General features: G+C 36.6%; 1 protein-coding gene across 10 annotated transcripts in view; it reads left to right on the forward strand.

The window, feature by feature from the left end:
- The window catches only part of LOC127086001 (uncharacterized), a 51891-nt gene that overhangs the window by 15426 nt on the left and 12609 nt on the right, over positions 1–23856 (forward strand). For 4 of the 10 annotated variants that reach the window (XM_051026615.1, XM_051026618.1, XM_051026620.1 and 1 more), the window contains exons 3-4: positions 7280–7348; positions 7487–7762. In XM_051026615.1, coding sequence (XP_050882572.1) covers positions 7280–7348; positions 7487–7762 — 345 coding nt within the window. Of the gene's footprint in view, positions 1–6865; positions 7120–7279; positions 7349–7486; positions 7832–23856 lie in introns of all 10 variants that reach the window. The other 6 variants (XM_051026617.1, XM_051026619.1, XM_051026623.1 and 3 more) reach the window with 6 other exon arrangements.

A 23856-nucleotide genomic window follows, 5' to 3' on the forward strand; every position in this document is an offset into this window, starting at 1 on the left:
TCTACCATCATACTTAATGATAACAGACTCGGGCATCCGGAACACCGGGGAAATTACGTTGACCTCAGGCTCATCTTCGTCGACATTCCTATTCTGAAGGATCTCAATGACTCCTTCATCCAGCATTTCCTGAATATCCTTGCGCACCTGGTGACAACCTAATCGGTTAATAGAGCATACTCGGCAAATATCATGGTCGTGCTTATAATGATTGTACTCGCATAGAAAACGATGCATCTCAACCAGAGATTGTCGAATATGACTGACATATTTGACTTCGTACTTGCCAGGGCAACCCTGGACCATGTTGACAGATTTCCCATGCTCGGGCAATGGGTTCTTCTTCACGTTAGGACCTACATCCTCGAAACACAGAATGCCACACCTCACAAGGTCTTAAACCTTGGTCTTCAAAGGGTAACAATTCTCCACGTCATGGCCGGGAGCACCAGAATGGTAGACACAATGTAATTCAGGCTTATACCACCACTGGGGGTTAGCAGGTATAGCCGGTGGGTCTCTCGGAGTAATCAATTTCCTCTCAATCAAAGAGGGATATAACTCTGCGTACGTCATTGGAATAGGATCGAAAGTGACCCTTTTCCTCTCGTAACTCGTGCTGGTTTGATTACTGTTTCGAGGCTGGTAGGCCTGCTGTTGCGGTTGGTGCTGTTGTTGCTGATATTGCGGATGTGGTTGCTGATTGTTGTTATGTTGCTGATACTGTTGATTGTCTCTAAAAACAGGTGCTATGTGAGCCACCTGGTGCTAGTTACCGGCGGGACACATGGTCTTCCTCCTCACAGAGGGTCTTCTTGGTTTCACATGGGAGGTCACAACATGTGCCTCTCCATCTTTCTTCTTCGCAAACGTCCCATGACGTTTGACAGAAGAGCCTTCTTCCCTGGTTAGACGTCCTTCTCTAACCCCTTCTTCTAGACGCATCCTCATATTGACCATCTCGGTGAATTCAGAAGGAGCGCTAGCAATCATCCGCTCGTAATAGAATGAACTCAAGGTCTTTAGAAAGATCTTGGTCATTTCCTTCTCTTCTAGCGGAGGCACGATCTGTGCTGCCAACTCTCGCCACCTCTGGGCGTACTCTTTAAATGTTTCTTTGTCCTTCTGGGACATGGCCCTCAATTGATCCCTATCGGGAGCCATATCCATATTATACTTGTACTGCTTGACGAAGGCCTCGCCAAGGTCGTTGAAGGATCGGATGTTCGCACTGTCCAAACCCATGTACCAACGCAGAGCGGCACCGGACAGACTGTCCTGAAAGTAGTGGATGAGCAACTGGTCATTATCGGTTTGAGTTGACATCTTCCTGGCATACATGACCAGGTGGTTGAGAGGGCAAGTATTTCCCTTGTACTTTTCAAAGTCAGGGACCTTGAATTTCACTGGGATCTTCACATTGGGAACCAAACACAGTTCGGCAGCAAACTTGCCAAAAAGATCATTTCCTCTAAGAGTTTTCAATTCCTTGCGAAGCTCATGAAATTGATCGTTCATAGCGTCCATCTTCTCATAGACATATGGGCCCTCAGACGGCTCAGAATGATAGATGGTGTCGTCTACTCTAGGTATAGTATGCACGACAGGAGGTAGAACAACAAAGACCGGGCTAGATGCCGACATAGAAGCAAAAGTTGGAGCAGGACCCTCGGGCATGAAACTAGGAGGCATCCCCCAAGGGAATCCGACTGGCATGGACGTTGGAACAAAGTGTGCACTGGCTGTAGGTACAGTTGAGGAGACAATCTCAGAGATGACTGTCCTCTGGGGAGGAGTTGAAGACGTCGGAGAAAACTGGCTCTGGGCAGCCAAGAATGATTCCATCAAGGCACTCAGTCTGGCCACCTCCTCTTTCAGCTCGCGGTTCTCTTGCTCTAGATGATCCATTAGTCTTGAAATGTTGGCTCTGGTGTAGTATCGGTGAGTCAGCTTGTCTTCAAAATAAATGAAGAACACAAAGTCAGATCACAGGACAAGAAAGCCGGGAACAAAACCTGCTTATGCACATGATGCATGCAATGCTTGTGCATATGATTTATTTTTATTTCAAAGGAACTCTAGGGTTTTATTTGCAAATTTTGGAAATATTAACATTTATCATATATGGAAACATCTCATCAAATAATATCAGAGAAAAGAAGTATAACATTGTCAATCATATACAAAGAGAAGAGGAAAATAATCATCCTATGGATCCCTAGAGACAATCATCTAAAGCTCGGGACACAGGAAGATAAGATGCGCGAAGCCTTTTCACCTCCCTCTCGTAGGCTGCCTCCATATCCGCCTTCTCTTTGGCGAGTCGATCATACTTCCTCTTCCAATACTTGGAAGACTGAGGAAGTAGAGAAGTCCATGCATCATCAGGATCGTCAATAACTTGATGCTCGAGGAACTCAATCAAAGCGTCCTTCTCCTTAATCTGCTGAAGCAACTCTTCCCTTTCACAGATCCAGGCGCGTGATAGGTCTTCGTCTCTCAACTCCTCTACTCCTTGGTTAGGGAGGGTTGAAGGCCCAACCATAACCAAAGGTGTAGGTCTCGGATACTCGTAAGGCATGGGATACTCAGAAGCTCTCTTCCTAACCCAAGCAGTGTAAGGCTCCATAGCAACACAATTCTTAGGACCCAACTCTTTCCTTCCTTTCCTATGAATCTTGCGCCAAGCGCCGACCATTATGCCCTTCAAGCCTTGGGGATCTTTACCCTCCTGAAAGAACACACCCTCTAACGGAATGTTATTAGGCTTATCCTTTAGGGGGAACCCAAGCTGACGATGTGCCAAAACAGGGTTGTAGTTAATCCCACCACATGTACCAAGAAGAGGTACATTGGAGAATTCACCACAAGAGTCAATAATCTGCACACCATCATACATGCGGTTGTACCAAGAGATATCATCATTAGTGAGAGACATAAGTCTCGTGGACCACCGTAGACATCCCTTGTTCTCCTTGAAGGCGACCGTCTTAGGTAAGTGAGAAATAAACCACTTATACAACAGGGGCAAACAACACACAATGGCGCCACCACCCTTTGCATTTCTCATATGCAAAGAGAAATAGGTATCACCCAACAGAGTCGGCACGGGGTTAAGAGTATAAAAGATCCTAATAGCGTTCACATCCACAAACTTGTCGATGTTGGGGAACAATACCAATCCATAGATGAGAAGTACAAATATAGCTTCAAAGGCATCCTCACTCATGGCCTTCCCATAGATAGTAGCTTGAGCAATGAGGAACTCAGAAGGGAGACCTTGAATTCCTCCTTTGGTAGTCATATGAGCACCAACCAGAGATTCATCTATGTGCAACATGTCTGCTATCTCTTGAGAAGTAGGAATACTCTCCAAGCCACTGAACGACAATTGGTCTAGAATAGGTATACCCACAAGATAGGCATACTCCTCAAGCGTAGGCAAAAGCTGAAAATCCGGAAACGTGAAACAACGGTACAAGGGATCATAAAACTGCACCAATACACTCATCAACCCTTCATCCACCTGAGTAGTCAGAAGAGGAAGAAGCTTCCCAAAACGAGCTTTAAAGCCCAAAGGATCTAATACATAGGATGTCAGATTCCTTAACTCTTTCAAATCTGGTTGCCTGAAGCTGTACTTCTTTGTATTCCTTCTTTGTCTTTCCATGTCTGAAAATTTTGCAAATAAACCCCTTAAGTTCCTTGAAAATTTTCTTCATTATTGATGATATGCATGCAAATGAGTGCATGAATGCATGAATGCAACAATCACACTCAAGGATCAAGCAAAGCACACCAAACAAAGGCCATGGGATGGATCATGTTATCCTTAATATCAATCATCCATTTTGGTGGATTATGATTTACACCTTATCAACACCCAAGTTCCATTGATATTAAGGATACATGAACGGATCAACCATGAATCAAGGGTTTGTTGCAAGTCACGAGCATGGAGTTTAGGTTAAGAACCACCCAAAGGGAGTGTACTAGGGTTTAAACCTGCGAAACATGTTCTACAAGAGGTTCCCATAGGTGAGAGGAGGAAGTCGCTTCCAACTTAACCAGAGGTCCTGAATTTGAATTCAGCTCTAAAAATACAGTAGTGTTAAATCTTTTAGTGAGAGCTTGTCGTTTATTATGGTCCTACAAGACTTGAGAGATTAATCTATACAATTGCACGTAGATGATACCATATTTATACAAAAATAAATAAACTATATGACAATAGAAATCTTTAAATAGTGCAATAATATAATCCTTCCTTGTATAAAAATGAAAGTTAATAAAATTTTATTCAAGATCAATAATGTTTTGATAATAGTGTTTTAATAAGGATTAAATATATTTATTTTATTATTGATTGAAAGTAAATATTAAACTAAATATATTATGATAACTTAATTAATAATTAATTTTGCATCGCTTAATTTTTTTAAATTTAATTATCATGGTCATAATTTTTATTCTTAAAAGCTTCATTATAAAATTCGCCCTAAGTCTGAATATCGGTTGGACCGGCCTTGATACTTAAATGGATTTAACAAGACTAAGTAGTATTTAAGTGTGTTATGTTATTTCTTGAATATGAATATTTAGATTTTTTTTTAATTTCTTTACCCTTCATTGTTTAATGGTAAACCATAATTAGTTGTATCTAAATCACAATCACATTTAAAACCAAATATTTATCATTAATTTATATATTTTAAATAATAATGAGAATAATAAAACTATATTAAAAAAATAGACAAAACAAATATTTATATTTGAAAAATTAAAAACAAAATTTAACATCATCAATATAAAAATAAATACATTACGATACTAATTCAAATCCTTCAATCTTTTGGGTTTTACCATCACATAACTTCTGTACCTTATAATATTTGAAAATAAATTATTGAAAGTGGTCTATTTTTTTGAAAACACTCGTTAATGCATGCAATTTTCTAAAGGTATCTTCGTCTATCCATGGGCCAAGATTATATTTTATTTATTCTTTTAAATTTAAATTAGTTGTTTAATTAAAATAAAAATATAAATATTTAAATTAAAATATTTTTTTAATAATTTTGAAATATATTATTTTTTAAATATTGTAGTGTATATTTGTAAATGTTGTAAATCGAACCAAATCAGTCGATCGAACATGTTGAACTACGAATCGAATGAGTCATCAGTCAGATTTGATTGTTAAATCATGTAAGCTATTGAATAAGTATGAACCGACTAGAATCAACCAAAATCGTTGACCCAATACTTTCATCGATTTTATGATCTATCCAATTTTATAATATTATATTTAATTGATTAAATATCATAATTAATATTAAAAAAATAATACAACATTTAGTTAGTATATTTTGAAATTATTAAAAATATTATAATTTAAATATTATTTTCATTATTTTATTAAGTAAAAACTAATTTAAATCTGTAAAAAATAAAAAATATTAAAAAGAAAATTAAAAAATAAAACAGTCGGCCAATGGATGACTGAGGTTACCTTTAAAAAATTCAATGGACACGTTGTTTTAAGCATGCAACTTCTTCTGTTTTAACTCATGTGAACATCTTAAGCATGCAAGTCTCTTCAGAGTATATAAGTGTTTTTCCTAAGACTAGTATTTTGTATTTATTGTTGGATATGTGAACAATATAATAGGAATTATTTCTCGCACAAAATACAAGAACCTAGGATGTGGACTCCACATACTACTTCTGAGCACAGACTACATAGCATAGGTTTCTCTATCCCAACACTATTATTATATTACATGTATATTTGAATAATATTCTAATTCAATTAATTGGACATTTTATCACACTAACTCATTGAATTTATAATATTTAATCAAATTAATTATTAAAGTAGCTTAACTAATTTTAAAATTGAAAATATGAATAGTCTGAGTTCATAATTATTATCACTTCATCAATAAATTAAAAGAAACTAATCATTTTTTTAAAAACTCAAAAAACACACCTAAAAGATCTTAGAAAAAAATAAATGTTACTAAATAAACTGTATTTAGATGTATGAACTTATATATTATAAATTTTGAAAAATAGTCTTCACAACTAAAATCTCAATATCTTGGTTATTTATTCATTATTATAATTAAAAGAAATAATTTTGTCAAACAAAGTCTTAAAGTCCAATTATTTGTACTTTTTCTTCTCATTCAGTTATAAATAGACCAACTCAATTCCACTTCAATGCATCTTTTACACTAAAATAGTTTTTCAACAATAACATAGCAGAAAAGAAATGACACACAAAATTGTTTTGTTTCTCCTACCTTTTCTCCTGCTCTTGTTGATTGTAAGTTACTCCATGCTTTTATCTCTTAAATTTATATTTTTCATCACCTAAATATCGTAATCTATCATTTCTCATTATCTATATTTGCATTCATCACATTCACTCATAATCAAATGCTTCTATTTGATTTGATAAAATAATATTTTTTTTGTTGTAATGAAATTTAAAAAATTATTTTTGTTTATTTTTTATTTCAAATTTTGTATCCATATGCTATAATGATTATGTCTTCACTGTGCAATAAAATATGTCTCATTTTTTTAATCAAATCTACCATTCAAATGTCACTCAATAATATCCCTTCATTCATTTGTATTGTAGAATGGGCAAGGAAGTTCTGCTCGATATATGAAACTTGAGCAAGAGAATGTAGAAGAAAAACACGCTGATCAGCCTTACCTTGATGGTTGGCTCAAAAATTCATTGAAGAATCAAAAACTCACCCATGACTCTAACCAAGTTTATCTTGATGGATGGTTGAAAGATACCCGATCTGAGAGAGCGAAATCCATCTCTGACTCTAACCAAGTTTACCTTGATGGATGGTTGAAAGATACCCGAACTGAGAAAGAAAAATCTTCCCCCGATTCCAACCAAGTATACCTTGATGGATGGTTGAAAGATACTCGAGCTGAGAAAATAAAACCAATCGCAGACTCCAACCAAGTTTATCTTGATGGATGGTTGAAAGATATCCGAGTTGAGAAAGCTAAGTCCACCTCTGACTCCAACCAAGTTTATCTTGATGGATGGTTGAAAGATAGCCGAGCAGAGAAAGCAAAATCCACCTCTGACTCTAACCAAGTTTACCTTGATGGATGGTTGAAAGATATTCGAGCTGAGAAAGTAAAATCTACTGATGACTCCAACCAAGTTTATCTTGATGGATGGTTGAAAGACATCAGATCTGAGAAAGCAAAGTCCTCGCCTAACTCCAACCAAGTTTACCTTGATGGATGGTTGAAAGATACCCGATCAGAAAAAGAAAAATCCACCTCGAACTCCAACCAAGTTTACCTTGATGGATGGTTGAAAGATGTCCGATCTGAGAAAGTCAAATCCACCTCTGACTCCAACCAAATTTATCTTGATGGATGGTTGAAAGATACCCGAGCAAAGCAAACAAAATCCACCCCTGACTCCAACCAAGTTTACCTTGATGGATGGTTGAAAGATACCCGATCTGAGAAAACAAAATCCTCATCTGACTCCAAACAAGTTTATCTTGATGGTTGGTTGAAAGATACCCGAGTTGAGAAAATAAAATCTCCCTCTGACACCAAGCAAGTTTACCTTGATGGATGGTTGAAAGATATCCGAGCTGAGAAAGCAAAATCCACATCTGACTCCAACCAAGTCTACCTTGATGGATGGTTGAAAGATATCCGAGCTGAGAAAGCAAAATCCACATCTGACTCCAACCAAGTTTACCTTGATGGATGGTTGAAAGATATTCGAGCTGAAAAAGCGAAATCCACCCCTGACTCCAAACAAGTTTACCTTGATGGATGGTTAAAAGATACTCGAAACTAGTTGATATCTTTGTTTGTCAATGTCTATGTCATTCAGATAACTTATGTTTTTAACTTCTATGTACTGCAAGATCTTATTTCTATGTACTAGGTAAGGTCTCGTTTATGTGCTTAATGAGCTATTGTTACTATGAACTAGATGTTTGTCTTTTAAAATAAACCTTAATTTAATTCGATAAAGATTGAGTTGGTGTCTCTTTAGTTTTTCAAACCTTAGAGGTGAAGTTATGTTTTATTAATTCAACATGTTTACTCTTAAAATAAATAAAGGAATAGAGATATCAAACTCTCATACATTTGAGAAGATGAGATGTCAAGACTCTTGAAACCTTATAATACAAATATTCTAGTATTATATATTAAGTGTGATTTATGTGTTCAAATTCTATTTTGTAAAGAATCAGTTTTTGTCATTATCTAATCATAAAAATAAATATCCATTAATCTCACTTTAACCTCGTCTAAGATTGGACTAAAACACCAAAAAGGATTACAAGGAAATATATATGCCATAGAATAAAGGATTATATGTATTAAAAACATGACCTATCAAACTCCACCTTACACAAATCCAAGCTATTTGGTAACTTTCATAACTTTGGTGTATTTTTTATGATGGATGAAACTAGCAGAAATATACTTGAACGTATCGCACGCTCGAACATACAACAGAGTCTCCATTGAACTTTATTTATTCCCTAAGGAAAGGGAAAACATCGATAAAACCCTTGGTTAAAAGATATGCTGGGTAAGGAAGTCGGTTATGAAATGAGAAGGTATTAGCACCCCAAACATCCATGGTACTCCATGGGAACCATTTTGATTGTTCTCGCTCGAATAAGTGTTATATCTAAAGATTACTCGCAAAAGAATAGGAAAAGGAAAAGAAATAGATAAAGTTCTCGGTGAGGACTGGTAATCCGTAGGCTGGGCCGGAATAGTAGTGGGGATGTCGACCTAACTGGATGGTCAAGAGGTGGATGGAGCCATCGCCTAAACAAGGGCACTTTGAGGAGCAAACAAGACATGCGGAGGATAAGAGATACCTAGAGGCACTGTTTGGGAAGCAACATGCACCATATGAGGGAACTTCCCTCTAGCTTGAGCATCAGGGGCCTGAGGTGCCTCAGTCTGCACATACTGAAGTGCAGGGTTGTTAGGTGCGTAGGTCAGCATTGGCAGAGAGGTTTCCCCAGGGTAAACAAATGGAGCAACTTGAAATTAGTTCACATTCACAAGTTGAGCATCCTGGGATGGAACCCAAAAGTGGAGGCGCATGCCTCAGTATTTATCTTCATTTTTAGGAGTTTCAGCAGGAACCTGACCTTGGTTATCCTCGGGGTTGGCAGTATCAACCGTGGGAGGAGTCTAAATTGTGGGTGCACCCCATGGGAAAATAGCATTCTTGGCAGCATTGGGGGCGACAAGAGTTTGATGAGGGTTAAAGGCATCCCCATTAGCAAATTGAGAAGCAAAGTTCTAGGGCATCCCCCAGGGATAGGCAGCAACAAGCCTATTCACAACATAAGGAACCAAGTGATGTCACAATGGTCGGTGTTATAGTGTCCACAGGAGTTTCGACCGCAGCAGCAACATCAACAGTAACATTGGTCACCCCAGCAATATGAGTGACGTTGGCAGCAACATAGTTAGCAGAGGTAAAGTCCCTCTGGGTTTGGAGAATCTCCAAGATGGAATCCATGTTGCTCATGAAGAGGTTCATCTCACCTTGAACCTGATCAAGAGATTCCCTGACAACAACGTTATCAGATTCGTAATCACTTATAATCTTTGATTTGTTTGCACTGGTATAGTAGCGATGACGAGTCTTCATTTTTGCTGCAGGAAGATGGAGAGGGTAAGCATTTTGTTTTCTGGAGGCTTAAGCAAATAAATGTGTGGATGCATGAATGTATGTAAAAAGTTTTGACTTATGCATATTTGTTCACTTTCAACATTTATTTTTATAAAGAAAAATTTCCAAGGAATCCTTGAGTTTGTTCATTAACATAAGCAATCATAAAGCATAAAGAGAGAGACAGCATGTGAAGTCAATAACCAAGAAACTCTTTTTATTCAATATCAGAAAGTGGAGTACAAATACACATCAAGAATCTGCCCGACTGGCTATAATAATCTCAGCTTTGAGTCTAATGCATACCATTCTATAAACAAGAATGAAATGAAATACAGCCCAAAGGACAATATGCGGAAACAGTTCGACAAAAGCTTCTTGCAACAAATCTGGGAAGTCTTTTATGGCGTGTTCAACGAATTGGGTCAGGCGTGCATGCCTTTCCCCCCAGTACTGCATGCCCTTCGAGGAGGTTGTGCGGTAGAATGTGATCAGGTCTATCTAGAATACTTCTTACAAATGTAGCCTTTTGGTCTAGGAGCCCTTGAAGGTGTCCATTATGCTTTTCCAAATGATCATTCTCTTGTTTGAGTAGGTTGGTGTTTTTCCAAATCTTTGCGTGCTTGATTCTTTAACTCACGAATCTCTTCAAACCTCTGGTTTAGCTCACTCTGGTTCTGATTAAAAGTGACTTCTAGCTACTTGACGCGACTTTGTTCATCCTTCAGACATTTCTTGTAAGCTTCCAGCTGGTCTTGAAGTTTCATGATCTATTCTTTGTAATTGAGCTCCACTTTACAAGCCTGGTATTGAGTTTCTGCTAGCTGATTCTTCTTTGAAGATAGGCTAGCATAAGTTTCTTTTAGTGCTTCACCCACTTTCATTCTCTTGTGCAATTTGGCCTTCACCTCACCGTCTTCCTGACATGCTCTATCTCTCTTCTGATTCAGGTTGAACTTCAAAGTCTCTTTCTCCAAGGAAAGTGTAGCGGGGTATTCGTTACCATTAGAGATATTGACTAAATCCAAGGTAAATCATACAAGTCGAGTCGCCACCGCACTTCTATTTATCCAGAAAGCGAACAAAAACCTAATAGTTTTAACAAAAAATAGTAAAAGAAACAGAGATCTGGGTAAGGGGGTTGGTTATGTAATGGGAAGGTGTTAGGCACCCAAAACATCCTAGGTACTCCTAGGGAGCCCTTTTCACACTTGTTGCAAGGTTGTTGTCTTGTGAAAAATTTGTTTGTGCAAACATGATTGAAGAGATGAGAGGAGAATGTACAAGTTTATTTACATTTTGTGTTTGGATGGATAAACTCATTGCCTACGTACCATCTTATAAAAGATTAGGATCAAAACCTCATAGTTCGGGGTAAAACTTCAAAATGAGTTGGTGAATTGATTGGTCCAAAAGCCTTAAGGTCTTTTGTTATCAAAGGGAGAAAACTCAATCAAACCACAAATCCACCATGTGAGGATAGCTTCAACATGCTAGTGAGGGGTTAACCCTATAATAAGCATGGAAGACTCATTGTCCATCACTAAGGATATAGGTGAGTATTATATCTACCACAAGGATAACTCAAACCTAATAGCTAAAGGTTATGGAAAATTTGATTAAGAAGTGGCCATTGGAACCACAAAAAGAAATTTGAATGGGTTATATTTACCAATTGGAAGTATATACAAAAGTGGTCAAAGTTGACTTAAAGATTCAATTCAAAATAAGTGTTATGAAAAGAAAGTTTGAAAATCAAAAGCATAAGGCTTAGGTTTCTAATGTTTGAAAACAATAGTTAAATGTTTGCACAAAAAGGGTTTTGGCTTGAGGTTAGAGTGGAGAGATGAAGAAGAAGGGGCTAAGTCCTAAATAAAACAAAAAGATAAGGGATGAAGAATCAAAACCACAATGGAGTCCCTCTCTTGAGATTATATTGATGATCCAAGTAGCTCCCATCCTTTGGAATAAGCAAGCATAAAGCATAAGCAATCAAACAAGTCTCATAAGAGATCCTCAACGTATCTTGTATCTTCCACTTGGATGAACATGGCAATGGTCCTCCAATCAAGCTCAAATGGAAACTCCTAGCACAAAAGCACACACATCAAAAGTTCCATGAAGTAAAACAAGAAGAGTGAGTTTAGAGATTTGGTCCTTCTAATCCATCTTCATCATTAAGGTCCATTTACTCCAATTTTGCATAAGGAAAATCCTAGAATCTAAGTCCAATTCTCCATTTCTTTGAATAGGGAAAGTCCTAGAAACTAAGTCCATTTCCTTGCATTTGGTTCACAATAATCAAAAACAAAAACACAAGTACAATAATATATACACAATTATGTGCTCAAGTGAGCAAAAGGCAAATGGCATTAACATAAACATATGCTCAAGTGAGCAAAGAGAAAAGGCAAATGAATAATATGTGCAAGAATAGTAAATTGCATAAAGTAAATGTTAATTGTCAATAGTTAGTGTTAGTAGTTAGTGTGCCATAAGGCAAATTTAGCGCTATGTTAAGCAATCGTAATTGGACTTATGTAGAAGTCACAACTATCTGAGGCCGGTCAATAATAATGTAGGCAACAAACACAAGTTAGGAGTCTTGATTAGTGAACCAAGTCCCAACAACTTGCCATGCCAAAAAGAAAAAATGAGAATTGATATTGTATTGGTTTAAGCCTTTTGCATGATTTAAAAGACAACCTATCCTTAATGCAAAGCCATTCACTTGATCAATTGATCAATATGAATTAGATTTGAATCAAGGAAGGTTAAATCTCCATAATCAATGCCAACTTATCAACCTTCAACTCATTGATAAAAAAGAAAAGAAGTAGAAGAAGAAGAAGGAGAAGATGGATAAGAGAAATGGAAATGACAAAATTAAAATGCATTAAATGAAATACAATGTACCAATCCTCATATGTTGACCAATAACATTGAAAGTCAAGGTCAAACAATCAAAAACAGAAGTGAGATGAAGATTGGAAGTCAAGAAAAGAATAAAATATTTTTGGCATTTTTTAATATTTAAAATAAACTTGAATTAAAATATTAAAGAAAGGTCAAACTTCAAAATCACTTCAAATCAACCTTGAAAGGTCCAAGTGATTTATCCTAAGTTCAACAAGGTCAAACAAAGTTTGACAAAAAATTTCAGCATTTTTAAAAGTCAGAAACTAATTTTAATCAATTAAAAATGAATAAAAATGACCTAATTGAATTAAAATCTCAAATAAATCTCAAATCAATTCAAAAATTGATGAGAATATTTTTCATAGATCCATCATCATTCAAATAGGTTAGGAAAATATTTTTGTATTTTTTGAATGTCAAAAACTATTTAAAATGAATTAAAAATAACCAGAAAAGAGAAAATTCACAAAAAATATCAAATAACAAAATAAAAAATATTAAAAATCAAAAATAGAAACTAGAAATTATTTGGGAAATAATGCAATTGGTCCCATAATTTTTGGATAATAAATGAGAGAGATATGCATTTTTGAAATAAAAGGAATTTAAGAAAATAAAAACAGAAATTATAAAATGCAAAAAAAGGAGGAGCGTTGGATATGAGCTCATTAATTGAGCTGGCAGATCTCACGCTCCTAAGGCGCGCGCCTATGGTGATCCACGGTCAATGCGTGCACATGTGAAACAATAGAAAGTCATAACAAGAAAGGGCTGGGATTCAATCTGGAAAACAGATCCAATGGCCAGGATTCAAACTGGGGATGATGAAGCCACCGGAGCCACCGTCTTCTCCGGTGAGCTTGCAGATTCCGGCCAAATTGCAGAAACTCAAAAGGCAACCAAATCGTGCGATCTAAACATCATTAGAAAGCTGGGATGATGTACATCATCCCTGTACCATCCATTTTCCCTCTAGATCTCCATAGTGTGAGAAATCAGAGATGGAAAAATCTGATGTTCATCATGAACTCAATGAATTTCAAAAATTAAAAGCATAAACATGATGCCTCTATTGAGAGGACTTCATCCAACACAAAATCTAAGCCAAAAGGTCAAGGGATTAGGAGAATCGAAGAAAATACCAGTTGGAATGTAAGCTTGAGTTCTGGTAATTTGAGCATTATACCTTGCTTGCTTTGCTTAAACAGAAGTTCTATGAGGTAAATGATGAAGGTTTAGAAGCACTAGATCTGAGAATTCAACCAGATGAAGTTGAATTTCAGATCTGAAAAAAAATGAGAAAAGTGAGCTTGCTTCTTTAGTGATGGCTAGGGAAAGAATTCTGCAGCATTTCAGGTCGAATTAGGCATGTGAAATGGAGGGAATGAGGTCTCTATTTATAGAGGAATTGGCAAGGAAGGTGTGAAATGATCCGTGTGCATGGCATGTGAAGCTTCATTGCATGGGCTTGCATGATCATGCACAAGGCCCAAAAACAATGCCAAATGAACTCTGAGCATCATCCAAATGGAATTGGGCGTGTGAATTGCAAGGCAATTGCTTATGCACCAAGATTTCAAATTAATTCCTTCTTTGTACCTAAAAATTCATCTCTTCGAAAGTACCACTTAAAAAATCCAAATATGATCATGTGAGTAATGGTTGGAAAGGTCTTTGTATAAGGAACAAATGTTATGTTGGAAAAAAACTCATTTGAAGTGTGGAAAGTTATGAAATTTGAGTTTAAAGTGTGATGTGCAAAACATGTCAAGGCAAGGTTTCTAAAATTGGCCAACTTTCAAGCCCTTCTGTTTTGATGATGCAAGCCTCAAATGAAACAACCTCCAACATCAAAGTTGTAGATATTTCCAAGACACTCAAAATGGACTTAAAGTTTGCATCATTTGGATTTTTTATGAAAGAGTTATGGGCACTTGAAGTTGGACTTTTTTTACTTTTAATGCATTTGTCCCAAAAGGACCTATAATGTCTTGCATTATCACATGTATTGTTTTTAGGATTTTGAAATTTTGTTCAACATAACATTTGAATTAGACATCTTAAGCTTTCAAATGCATTTGATCCCACCTCAAAATCATAAAAAATGAATGAGTTATGTCCTTGGGAAGTTGACCCACAATTAGGGTTTTAGTCAAAATGACCTATAATGTATTGGAATGGCAGATGGTCTTCCAAGATTTAAATCAATTTTTGATGAACATGAAAGTTGTTCTTATTGTCCGTAAGAACATTTTTGCTTTGGGAACCATCTCCATTTGACCAACACATAAAACGTTAGGTCTCAATGCATTTCAAAATAGTTAGATGAATTGACTGATCAACTTCTCAAGTCCACAACTCATACCTTGATGAATTGATGATTGAGGATACTCAAATAAGTTCAAATATGCATTAAATGATAAATTAAAGAACTTCCCTTGATTGTATTTGACCATGGGCTGAGGTTGCTTCATGAGCAAGGCATTATGGTGCACAAATGAATTAGGGTTTCTCTGGGGATCAAACCTCAAATCCTTTGACTTGCTTTGATAAAAAATGATGAATTGAGGTACTAGGGAGGCATATTTGATGGATGAGAGCTTTGGGAACCATTACCATGTTTGCTATCATCTTCTCTTGACCATGTCTTTGTACAAATGATCTCCTAGAGGCTTTGGACTTTGTGATTGCTCAAGCTACAAACACAAGATGCTAGTGACATATTTTTGTGCTTTTGGTTAGTAAACAAAAAATGAGAAAAGCAATGATATACAATTCAAGCATGCTTGGTGATCTCAAACAACTCACAAGGAGTCCCACCCAAAGGGAAAGGGAACCAAGATGCTCAATGATCCTTGAGGCTATGCAATGCAATGTTATGATGCCATGAGGGATCTTAGGGACAAAATTAGGGTCTTACAGACAGCTTACCAAGTCTATATTTGAGATTGACATTCTCTTTCTCTAGGGTCTTGATAGTTCTTTTCAGCTCATCGACTTCATAAGTATGATTGATCACAGGTTCAAGAGGATTGATGCTCATGGATGGTTTGGGTGGAAACATAAGCAATATCTCTTTGACTTTATATTTCACCCATTGTCGTGGTGGGAAAATTCTGAGTGTAAGCTATTGATTAACCTAACTCGATTGAAACAGAGTTTCCACCGAACTTTTATTTATTCCAAAAGGAAAAGGGAAAAATATCGAGAAAACCCTAAAGAAAGCTAGGCACGAAAGTCGGTTACGCAAGGGGAAGGTATTAGCACCCCTCACGTCCGTAGTACTCTATGGTATCCACACAAGTTTGTTTGTTCTAAGGATGTCTAAATCTAAAGCTTAAAAGCTAAGGGGGGAATGCAATGCATGATAGAAAGTTGATTTATTTACAAAGAAAAATAAAAGGTTTTTATTAATGTGCCCGACATGGTTGTGAACTTTTACGCCTACGTACCCCCTTAGTGAGGGATTAGGGCATTCGTAGTTCACCTTAAAAGTTGGTTTGTTTGTGTTTTTTAGGCGGATAATGTTAAATTCACACTCTAGTATTTTTACAACTTACCGCCCGACCTTTGGGGACTTACACGTCTCATTGCGTGGAATGGAAATAACATATCCTTTGTTAAGACAAAGGTTTGCAAAAGAAAAAAGGATCAAGAGGCCAAAAAGAGTTTGATTTGGTTTGTAATTTTGTTTATAGATAGTGATGAGTTAATCCCAATGTAGGGACACTCTTCCTTCTCTACTTTTATGAAAAAAGATTTGAGAATTGGTCCACAATAAAAGGCTATGAATAAGAGAAATAACGGTAAACGGAATGTACCGCCTCGTTACCCTCCTATTACTTAAGTCTCGTAACATGTGAACCAACTCGTTTATAGCTTAGTGTTTTGAATTTTATTAAGAAAAAGAAGGTCTAATGCAAAATAAAGAAGAAAAGACTAAGGGGAGACTACACAAAGCCCTAGTGTTGTCATGCAATAGTGGCCCTTAAAGTCGAGGATTGGGGAGACTAAGCAAAACCCTAATATTTGCATGCATGGATAGAATCCTAAGATCTAATGACTTATCTTGCACAAGATGAAGTCAAATCCTAAGGGATTATGGCAAACAAAGAATAAGGAAATAATCAAGGATAAGCAACATGCATGCTGTGGTCAAGCAACAAAACAACTCACGAAGAGGATGCACAAGATTACTACAAGATGTAATGCACACGAAGCAATACTCAAGCAATCTATGCAAAACAAAACAAACCAATGTATGATTAAATATCCATGTGACAAGGCAATGACAATCCCAAAGTCAGCAACATATCATAAAGGATGCCAAATGATCAAAGAACTAAGGCTAAAGCACAAAACAAACATAATTCACACAAGTGAAAAATATCATCGCACAAAGGAATCATGTATCAAAGGTCAAACAAGGAAGGTATGATCACTAAAGGATCAAAACAAAAAAGATAAGGCGGTAGCTAAGACATACGAATAAGTATCAATCATTGAACACCATTCAACAAATGAAATAGTCCTCAAGATACAAAACTAACTAGCGAAAACATCAAACAAAGCTCAAAGGAAGCAAACTTGTAATGCAAGCAAGAAGGAAGGACAAAGATGAAAGTAGTTCAACATTAACATACACATGAAAACATACTTCAAATATCAATCCAAATATGGATCCTCAACCCTAAAGGTCTCACCATCAAAGAGGAATGAAAACAAAGTGGGAGAAGGACAAATGTTGCTTCCAAAAGTCCTCAAAATGGATCTGTAATTGAATGCAAGCCATAGAATCATAGAAGATATACCTTAAAGGTACGATGACTTTAGAAGTCAGTAGAAAACACACAAGGTTCAATTCAATATGGATCAAATGTATTTGGAAAAGGAATGCATTAAAACAATCTTTTAACCTTGATCACATATGAATGAAAATAAAGCAACAAAGACAAACGTAACAAACACAAGTTAGGGAGCTTAAATGGATCAACCAAATTGATCTTAAGTCCCTAAACATGTCATGAAAATAAGATAAAGAAATTAGAATCAAATCCTTAATGGTTTGCATCAATGTATTCCATGTATCTCACAAAATCCACAAATAAGCATAAGAAAGAAACACATTCAAAGATAAAGATCAAGGTGATCAAATGAAGTCAAATGCCTCTCAAGTCTTTTAGAAGACAATCCTTGAGCTTATCATTCTTCTAAGCATCAATGGAGTCAAGGTCAAAACAAAAGTTGGCTCAAAAGATCAAAAGAATAAGAAACTAGGTTTTACAAACCACACAAACTTATATGCTTAAGGTAAAAACCAAATGATCAACTTAAAATTTCCAACAATTGAAAATAAGTTGACACATCCAAATGATCATAACATACCCAAAAATAAGCCTTAAATTATGTCTACAAGCTTCAAAATGAAGTTGGGTCCAATTACACTAGGCAAAAGGGATGCTCATGATCAAAAAACCAAAGAAAATAGAAAAATAGAATATAAAATCCAAAAAAAAAATATTTACAAGAGATCAAACCTCTAACAAATCAAAGACATATACTTGCTCAAGCCAAAAGATCAAGAAGCACCAAAACAAAAAGAAAAGTTGAAACTAGCTCACAAACTAGTCAAAAAAGACCTTTGATCAAAATAAATTTGAATAAGGTACAAAAACAAAAGCAAAAACTCTACAAAAATAACAAACATTAACTTGACATCTTAGAGAAGCTATACAATATTTTTGTGAATTCTTATGACCAATGGAAGTGGAGGAATTGCATTGACACTTCATGTAGAAGCCATAAAACCTAAAAAAAAACCATTTAAATCTTATCAAATTTTGAAAACAAAGCAAAACTAAAAATAAATTTGGTCGAAGACCACCAAAAATTCAAGAAAACTTAAGGGAACATGAAAATATTTTATTGGGATTTTTAGGATTCATAAATTGGCCAGATATAATTAAATGCACAAGCTATTAAAAAGAAATAACAAAATAAACACATTTCAGCAATTAAAATACCAAAAATAGCAAACTAAATGGAAAAAAAAAATCATAAATAAAAAGTAGACACAAATACCTTTCAACACATATTTGTTTTGTATTTTTTTGATAATTAAAAATATTTTTAATAAAATAAACAAGTAAAAAAAATGAATAACTAAAAAGAAATGTTTGGTCAAATAAATCCACATGGTATTCCGTGTCAGCCAATGAAAACAAACAAAATCATTGGATGTTATAGGACAAAAACAAGGTGAGCCAGTCAAAACACGCCATGTGGCCATGCAACATGAAAAAATCTTCAAAAACACTTCCAAAATCGTGTTTCACGATTTCCCACCAGGCCAACTTCCAATCCATTTTTCTCCTTCACTTCTTGATGAAATAAAAAGTTGTAAACACCTAAGTTATAAATCTCAGAGAGATTTACAACTTTGGTTTAGAAATTTATTCAAAAGGATGAAAGATGAGAGAGAAATCTATGTGAGAAATTGGCTAAAAATCATTTTTTTCATTTGAAATCGTGTTTCATGATTTTCACTCAGGTAACTTCACTTCCATTTTTCTCATTCATCTCTTGATGAAATAAAAAATTGTAAACACCAAAGTTGTAGATCTCAGAGAGATCTACAACTTTTGTTTATAAATTTTTTCAAAAGGATGAAAGATGAGAGAGAATTTTTGGCGAGAAGTTGGCTAAAAATCATTTTCATCAAATAACTTCCAATCCAAAAATCAGAGAATCAAGCAAGAATCAATGGAAAGTTTCAACATGAAAAATGTTCTAAACACCATCAAGAACACACACAACAATTTCCAGATTTTTAAATACCATGGTTAGGGTTTTGCAAGCTTACCAAGTGGAGAAAGAGTCCACTGCCCTCTTGTGCTTCCAAAACCAAAAGAAACCCAGAAACTCTTGTAAAATCTTCTTCCTTGAACTCAAATAAAGAGTTTTGATATTGAGAAATTATGGATAAAAAGCTTGATTCAAGAGGTAGAAAGATAAGACCAATTTGGTGGTTTTTGTGAAAGGGGAAGAGAGAGCTTGTGTGTTGTGAAATGGATGACTCGGATTGCTTTTATAGGCCCCCAAAGTAAGGGTAGAAGAGGCATTGCAAGCAAAGAGATGTTGGTGGGCATAAATGGAAGATAAGACCAAAAATCAACTTATTAAGCAAGGTTACATTTTTCTCACATTTGGCTAGGAGTTTGTGTGTTTTGGAAACCTCATAAGTGTAGTAGTACATGAGAAAAAGATGGTACAAGTTATTGGAGTATGGAGAGAGAAATATCAAAGTTACCATTTTTGGCAAAAATGAGGTTTTAATTGCAAAATTGGCCAAAATGGTTGCATGGGTGCAAATAGAAGGCAGGGTACTCTCATCCAAGACACAAATAGGTTATGGCCTTGATTTGAGTCAAAACAAATGGCTACATTTTGAGAAAATGGAGTATATGTAAAACTAGGTTTTAGTAAATTCACAAAAACCACCCCTTGGCCTCATGACCATAATTTTCTCAATTTTGAGAGTTAGCTCAAGTTCTTGTATGTTTTTGAAATTTATTGAGATGCCCTACAACTTCATGTTGGAAGAAATTTGATTTGAAACCTTTAAAGTCCCAAAAAGTGGCCTAGAAAATGGTTGAATGGTGAAAATGACCCATAATTCTCAAAAGTGAACTATAATGTCTTGCTCCACAAGTCTCAAAATAAGAACTTTTTGGACGTGGGACAAAATTGACAAACTTGTAGATATTCTTCCCAGATTTTTAGGAATATAATCAAATCACTTGGTCAAATCTCCACCCCTTGATAGTATAATTTCATCAGCGCTGCTTTTGGGAGTACATTCAAAGACGAACCCGTGTCAATCAACACACTGGACAAAGTCACACCTGTACATTCCAAAGAAATATGAAGAGCTTTGTTGTGATTTCTCCCCTCGGGAGGCAAATCAAAATCAGTGAAACCTAAACCATTGCTTGCAGTAATGCTCGTAACTACATGTTCAAACTGATTTACTGATATCTCTTGTGGTACAAAGGAAGTGTTCAGCAGGTTTATTAAGGTATTTCTATGAGCTTTCGAATCTCGCAGAAAGGACAAAATAGAGATTTTCGACGGTGTCTTGCTTAACCGATCAATCACTCTATAGTCACTTCTTCGGATGTATATCATAAGCTCTTCAACTTCTTCATTAGATGGCATCCCCGAATTCAAACCGGAAGGTTGAGTATTCTGCACAGGAGGTTCGGGAACAGAAAGTTCTGGCTTAGCATCAGTTCCTTCAACTACAAACTCTCTTTCCTTTGGCTTTATCCAAAGCCTCAACATTTACCTCAGGAATCTTTTGAACAGGAGAGAACACACTGCCACTTCTAGTAATTCGACTAGTTCCACCAACATCATTAACATCGGAATTAGGAGTCTTAACATTAACCTTCTGCCCTTGGTAATATACTTCTGCCCCATAGTTCCATGGAACACCTTTATCACTGCTATAAGGAACAAGGCCTGGTAAAGTAATACGAATAGTGGGTTTCTTTAGAGGCACAGGAATAGTGATAACGTCAACTTCCTCTACAACTTTCTTTTTCAGAGGGTCAAACTGTAGAGACCCCTCGTTAGTTAGATTCTGAATTTCAGACTTCGGACAATCACAACCATTACACTGATATAAACAATTTTTACAATCAGCAGCACAACCAGGAAAGAGACCCATCTTGAAAAGATATTCTTTGACAAAAGGCAGTTGGGTAGTCACAAGACTAACATCCATGATCATATTTAACTCTTCATCTACTTCAATAGCACTCACAGCAACACCTCTATGAGGTGGCATGGGATTCTGTACCACATTTGGTCCATTAGGAGGCTCAAACTCAATATTCTTATTTCAATAAGGTCTTGCACTTTGTGTTTGAACGCCCAGTAGTTCTCAATGCCGTGCCCAACACCTCCGAAGTGAAACACACATCTGGCATTTGGATTATGACTAGCAGGGAGAGGGTCTGGCACTGTCCAATTTCTCAATTCAATCAAGTTGATCTGGCGAAGATGATTAAACAACTGAGCATAGGTCATAGGCAGAGGAGTGAATTTCCTAGGTGGACCCCTAGTCCTTTGTTGAGCATTTCTCTGGCGAGGAGCAGTCTGTTGTTATTGTCTAGGTTGTTGAGTTTGCTGGCGAGACGTAGCAGTAGGAATTGTGACAACATCTACTTGTTCGGAATAGGCTATCGATTTACCTTTACCCATATAAGCAGCACTAGAATCTTCTTTCTTCTTCGAAAAGCCTGTGAAAGGCTTCTTACCCTTATCAGATGAACTTCCAGAACTAGGAACCTGAATCTTGCCAAGCTTGATACCCACTTCAACACGCTCACCAGCCGTGACCACATCTGGGAAACCAGCAGTAGCGCAACCAACCAAACAATCATAGTAAACTCCTTGAAGAGTTCCCATAAATAGATCAACAAGCTCACGCTCCATCGTTGGAGGTTGAACTCGAGCCATCTTTGCGTGTACTCTTTAAAGATTCATTGTGCCCTTGTGTCAAATTCTGCAACTGAGTGTGATTGGGAGCCATATCAGAGTTGTAGTGGTAATGTGTTACAAAGGCATTCACCAATTCTCTCCAGCTTCATACATTATCCCTCTCCAAAGACATGTACCAATAAAGAGATCCTCCTGTCAGACTGTCTAGGAAGAAATGCATCAGCATCTTCTCATCATTGGAATATGCAAACATTTTTCTGAAATAAGCACGCATATGAGTCTTTGGGAAAGAATTACCCTTGTACTTGATGAACTCGGGTACCTTGAATTTGTTTGGAATTCTAAGCCCGGGAACAAGACCCATGTCATTGAAATCCATCCCCATGACATCTTGGTTCTCCATAGCACCCAACCTTTCTTCCAGCATACAAAATTTCTCATCAGCAACATTCTCTTAAGCATTGGAATAGTAATCCTTATATTGATCATCTTCTTGGACAAGAATCTGCATGGTCCTCCTAGGATGAGCGAACACTTGCTCAATTGGATTTCTGATACAGACATTCCCAACATGCAGAGGTGTCGGAGGAGGAGGAGGTGGCGAAGGAGGTGGAGGATTCCCATCATGTCGAGGTGTGGGCGGATGAGAAGGAGGAGGAGGAGGGGGAGGAGGATTCCAATTGTTCTCATTATCGTCTTCACGAAATGGATTCCCTTTAGTGGTCCTAAGGACAATCGCCCTTAATTCTTCTTGCCTGATAGCCATATTCTGCATTAGTTCCATGAACTGACTCATCTGTGCAGCAACTTGCTCTTGCATTGTTGCCATGTCTGCTTGTATTCGTTCCATCTTTCGTTGCTCGTTGGCACGAGTTGAGTAACGGTGAAAACTAGAAATTGCAATTTCTCTACAGAAGAAATAAGAAGATGACCACAAATAACCTGTTATGCATGAAATGTGTATGCTATGTGTATGCTATGTTTTATCACTTCCAGGAACTCAAAGTTTTGTCTCTCATTAAGATGATAACAACAAAATACCATAGGCGATAAAAGGAAACACTGCCGAAAATAACTGCTCATCTCATTAAAATTATCAGAACAAGAACACAACTGAGTTCAACATAGAGTAAATACGGAAATGCTAAAAGATAGGTTCCCCATCCAACAAGTCTAGAGGTGCTCACAAAGTACAAAACATAAAAATACAACCAAAAGTAAGCTAATCAGACATCTCTACATAATATAGAGGTCCAACCTTCAAATGATTCTGGCTCCAAGCTTTGGACTCCTCGAACAGCTTGTTTGTGTCTTTATGTCTAGGTTGTTCAATCAAACTTTTGATGATAAGGTCCTTGTGACGCATCATAACCTCCATGTACTGGAACTCTCTGCATAATTGGTCACACCTATCACAGTCTTCACTAGGATTTCCTCTTCTTCTTTCAAGCTCTTCTTCAAGCTTCTTATTCTTTTCAAGAGCTTTGTCAAGGTACTTCTGACATTCCTTGAGATTAAACTCAAGTCTCTTATTTTCACCTTTGACTCTACCAACCTCCTTTTGTTCATCTTGCAACTTATTTTCCAGGATCTTCAACTCTTTCTTGTGCTTAGCTTTTGACTTTTCTTTTGACGCTTCCAATTTGAGATTCCTCTGTTGCGCTTTGAATAATTCTCTCTTTAGCTCTTACGTTTCTTTGTTTCTGTCTTCA

This window comes from Lathyrus oleraceus, chromosome 5 (genome assembly GCF_024323335.1).
Source record: "Lathyrus oleraceus cultivar Zhongwan6 chromosome 5, CAAS_Psat_ZW6_1.0, whole genome shotgun sequence".
NCBI lineage: Eukaryota > Viridiplantae > Streptophyta > Magnoliopsida > Fabales > Fabaceae > Lathyrus > Lathyrus oleraceus.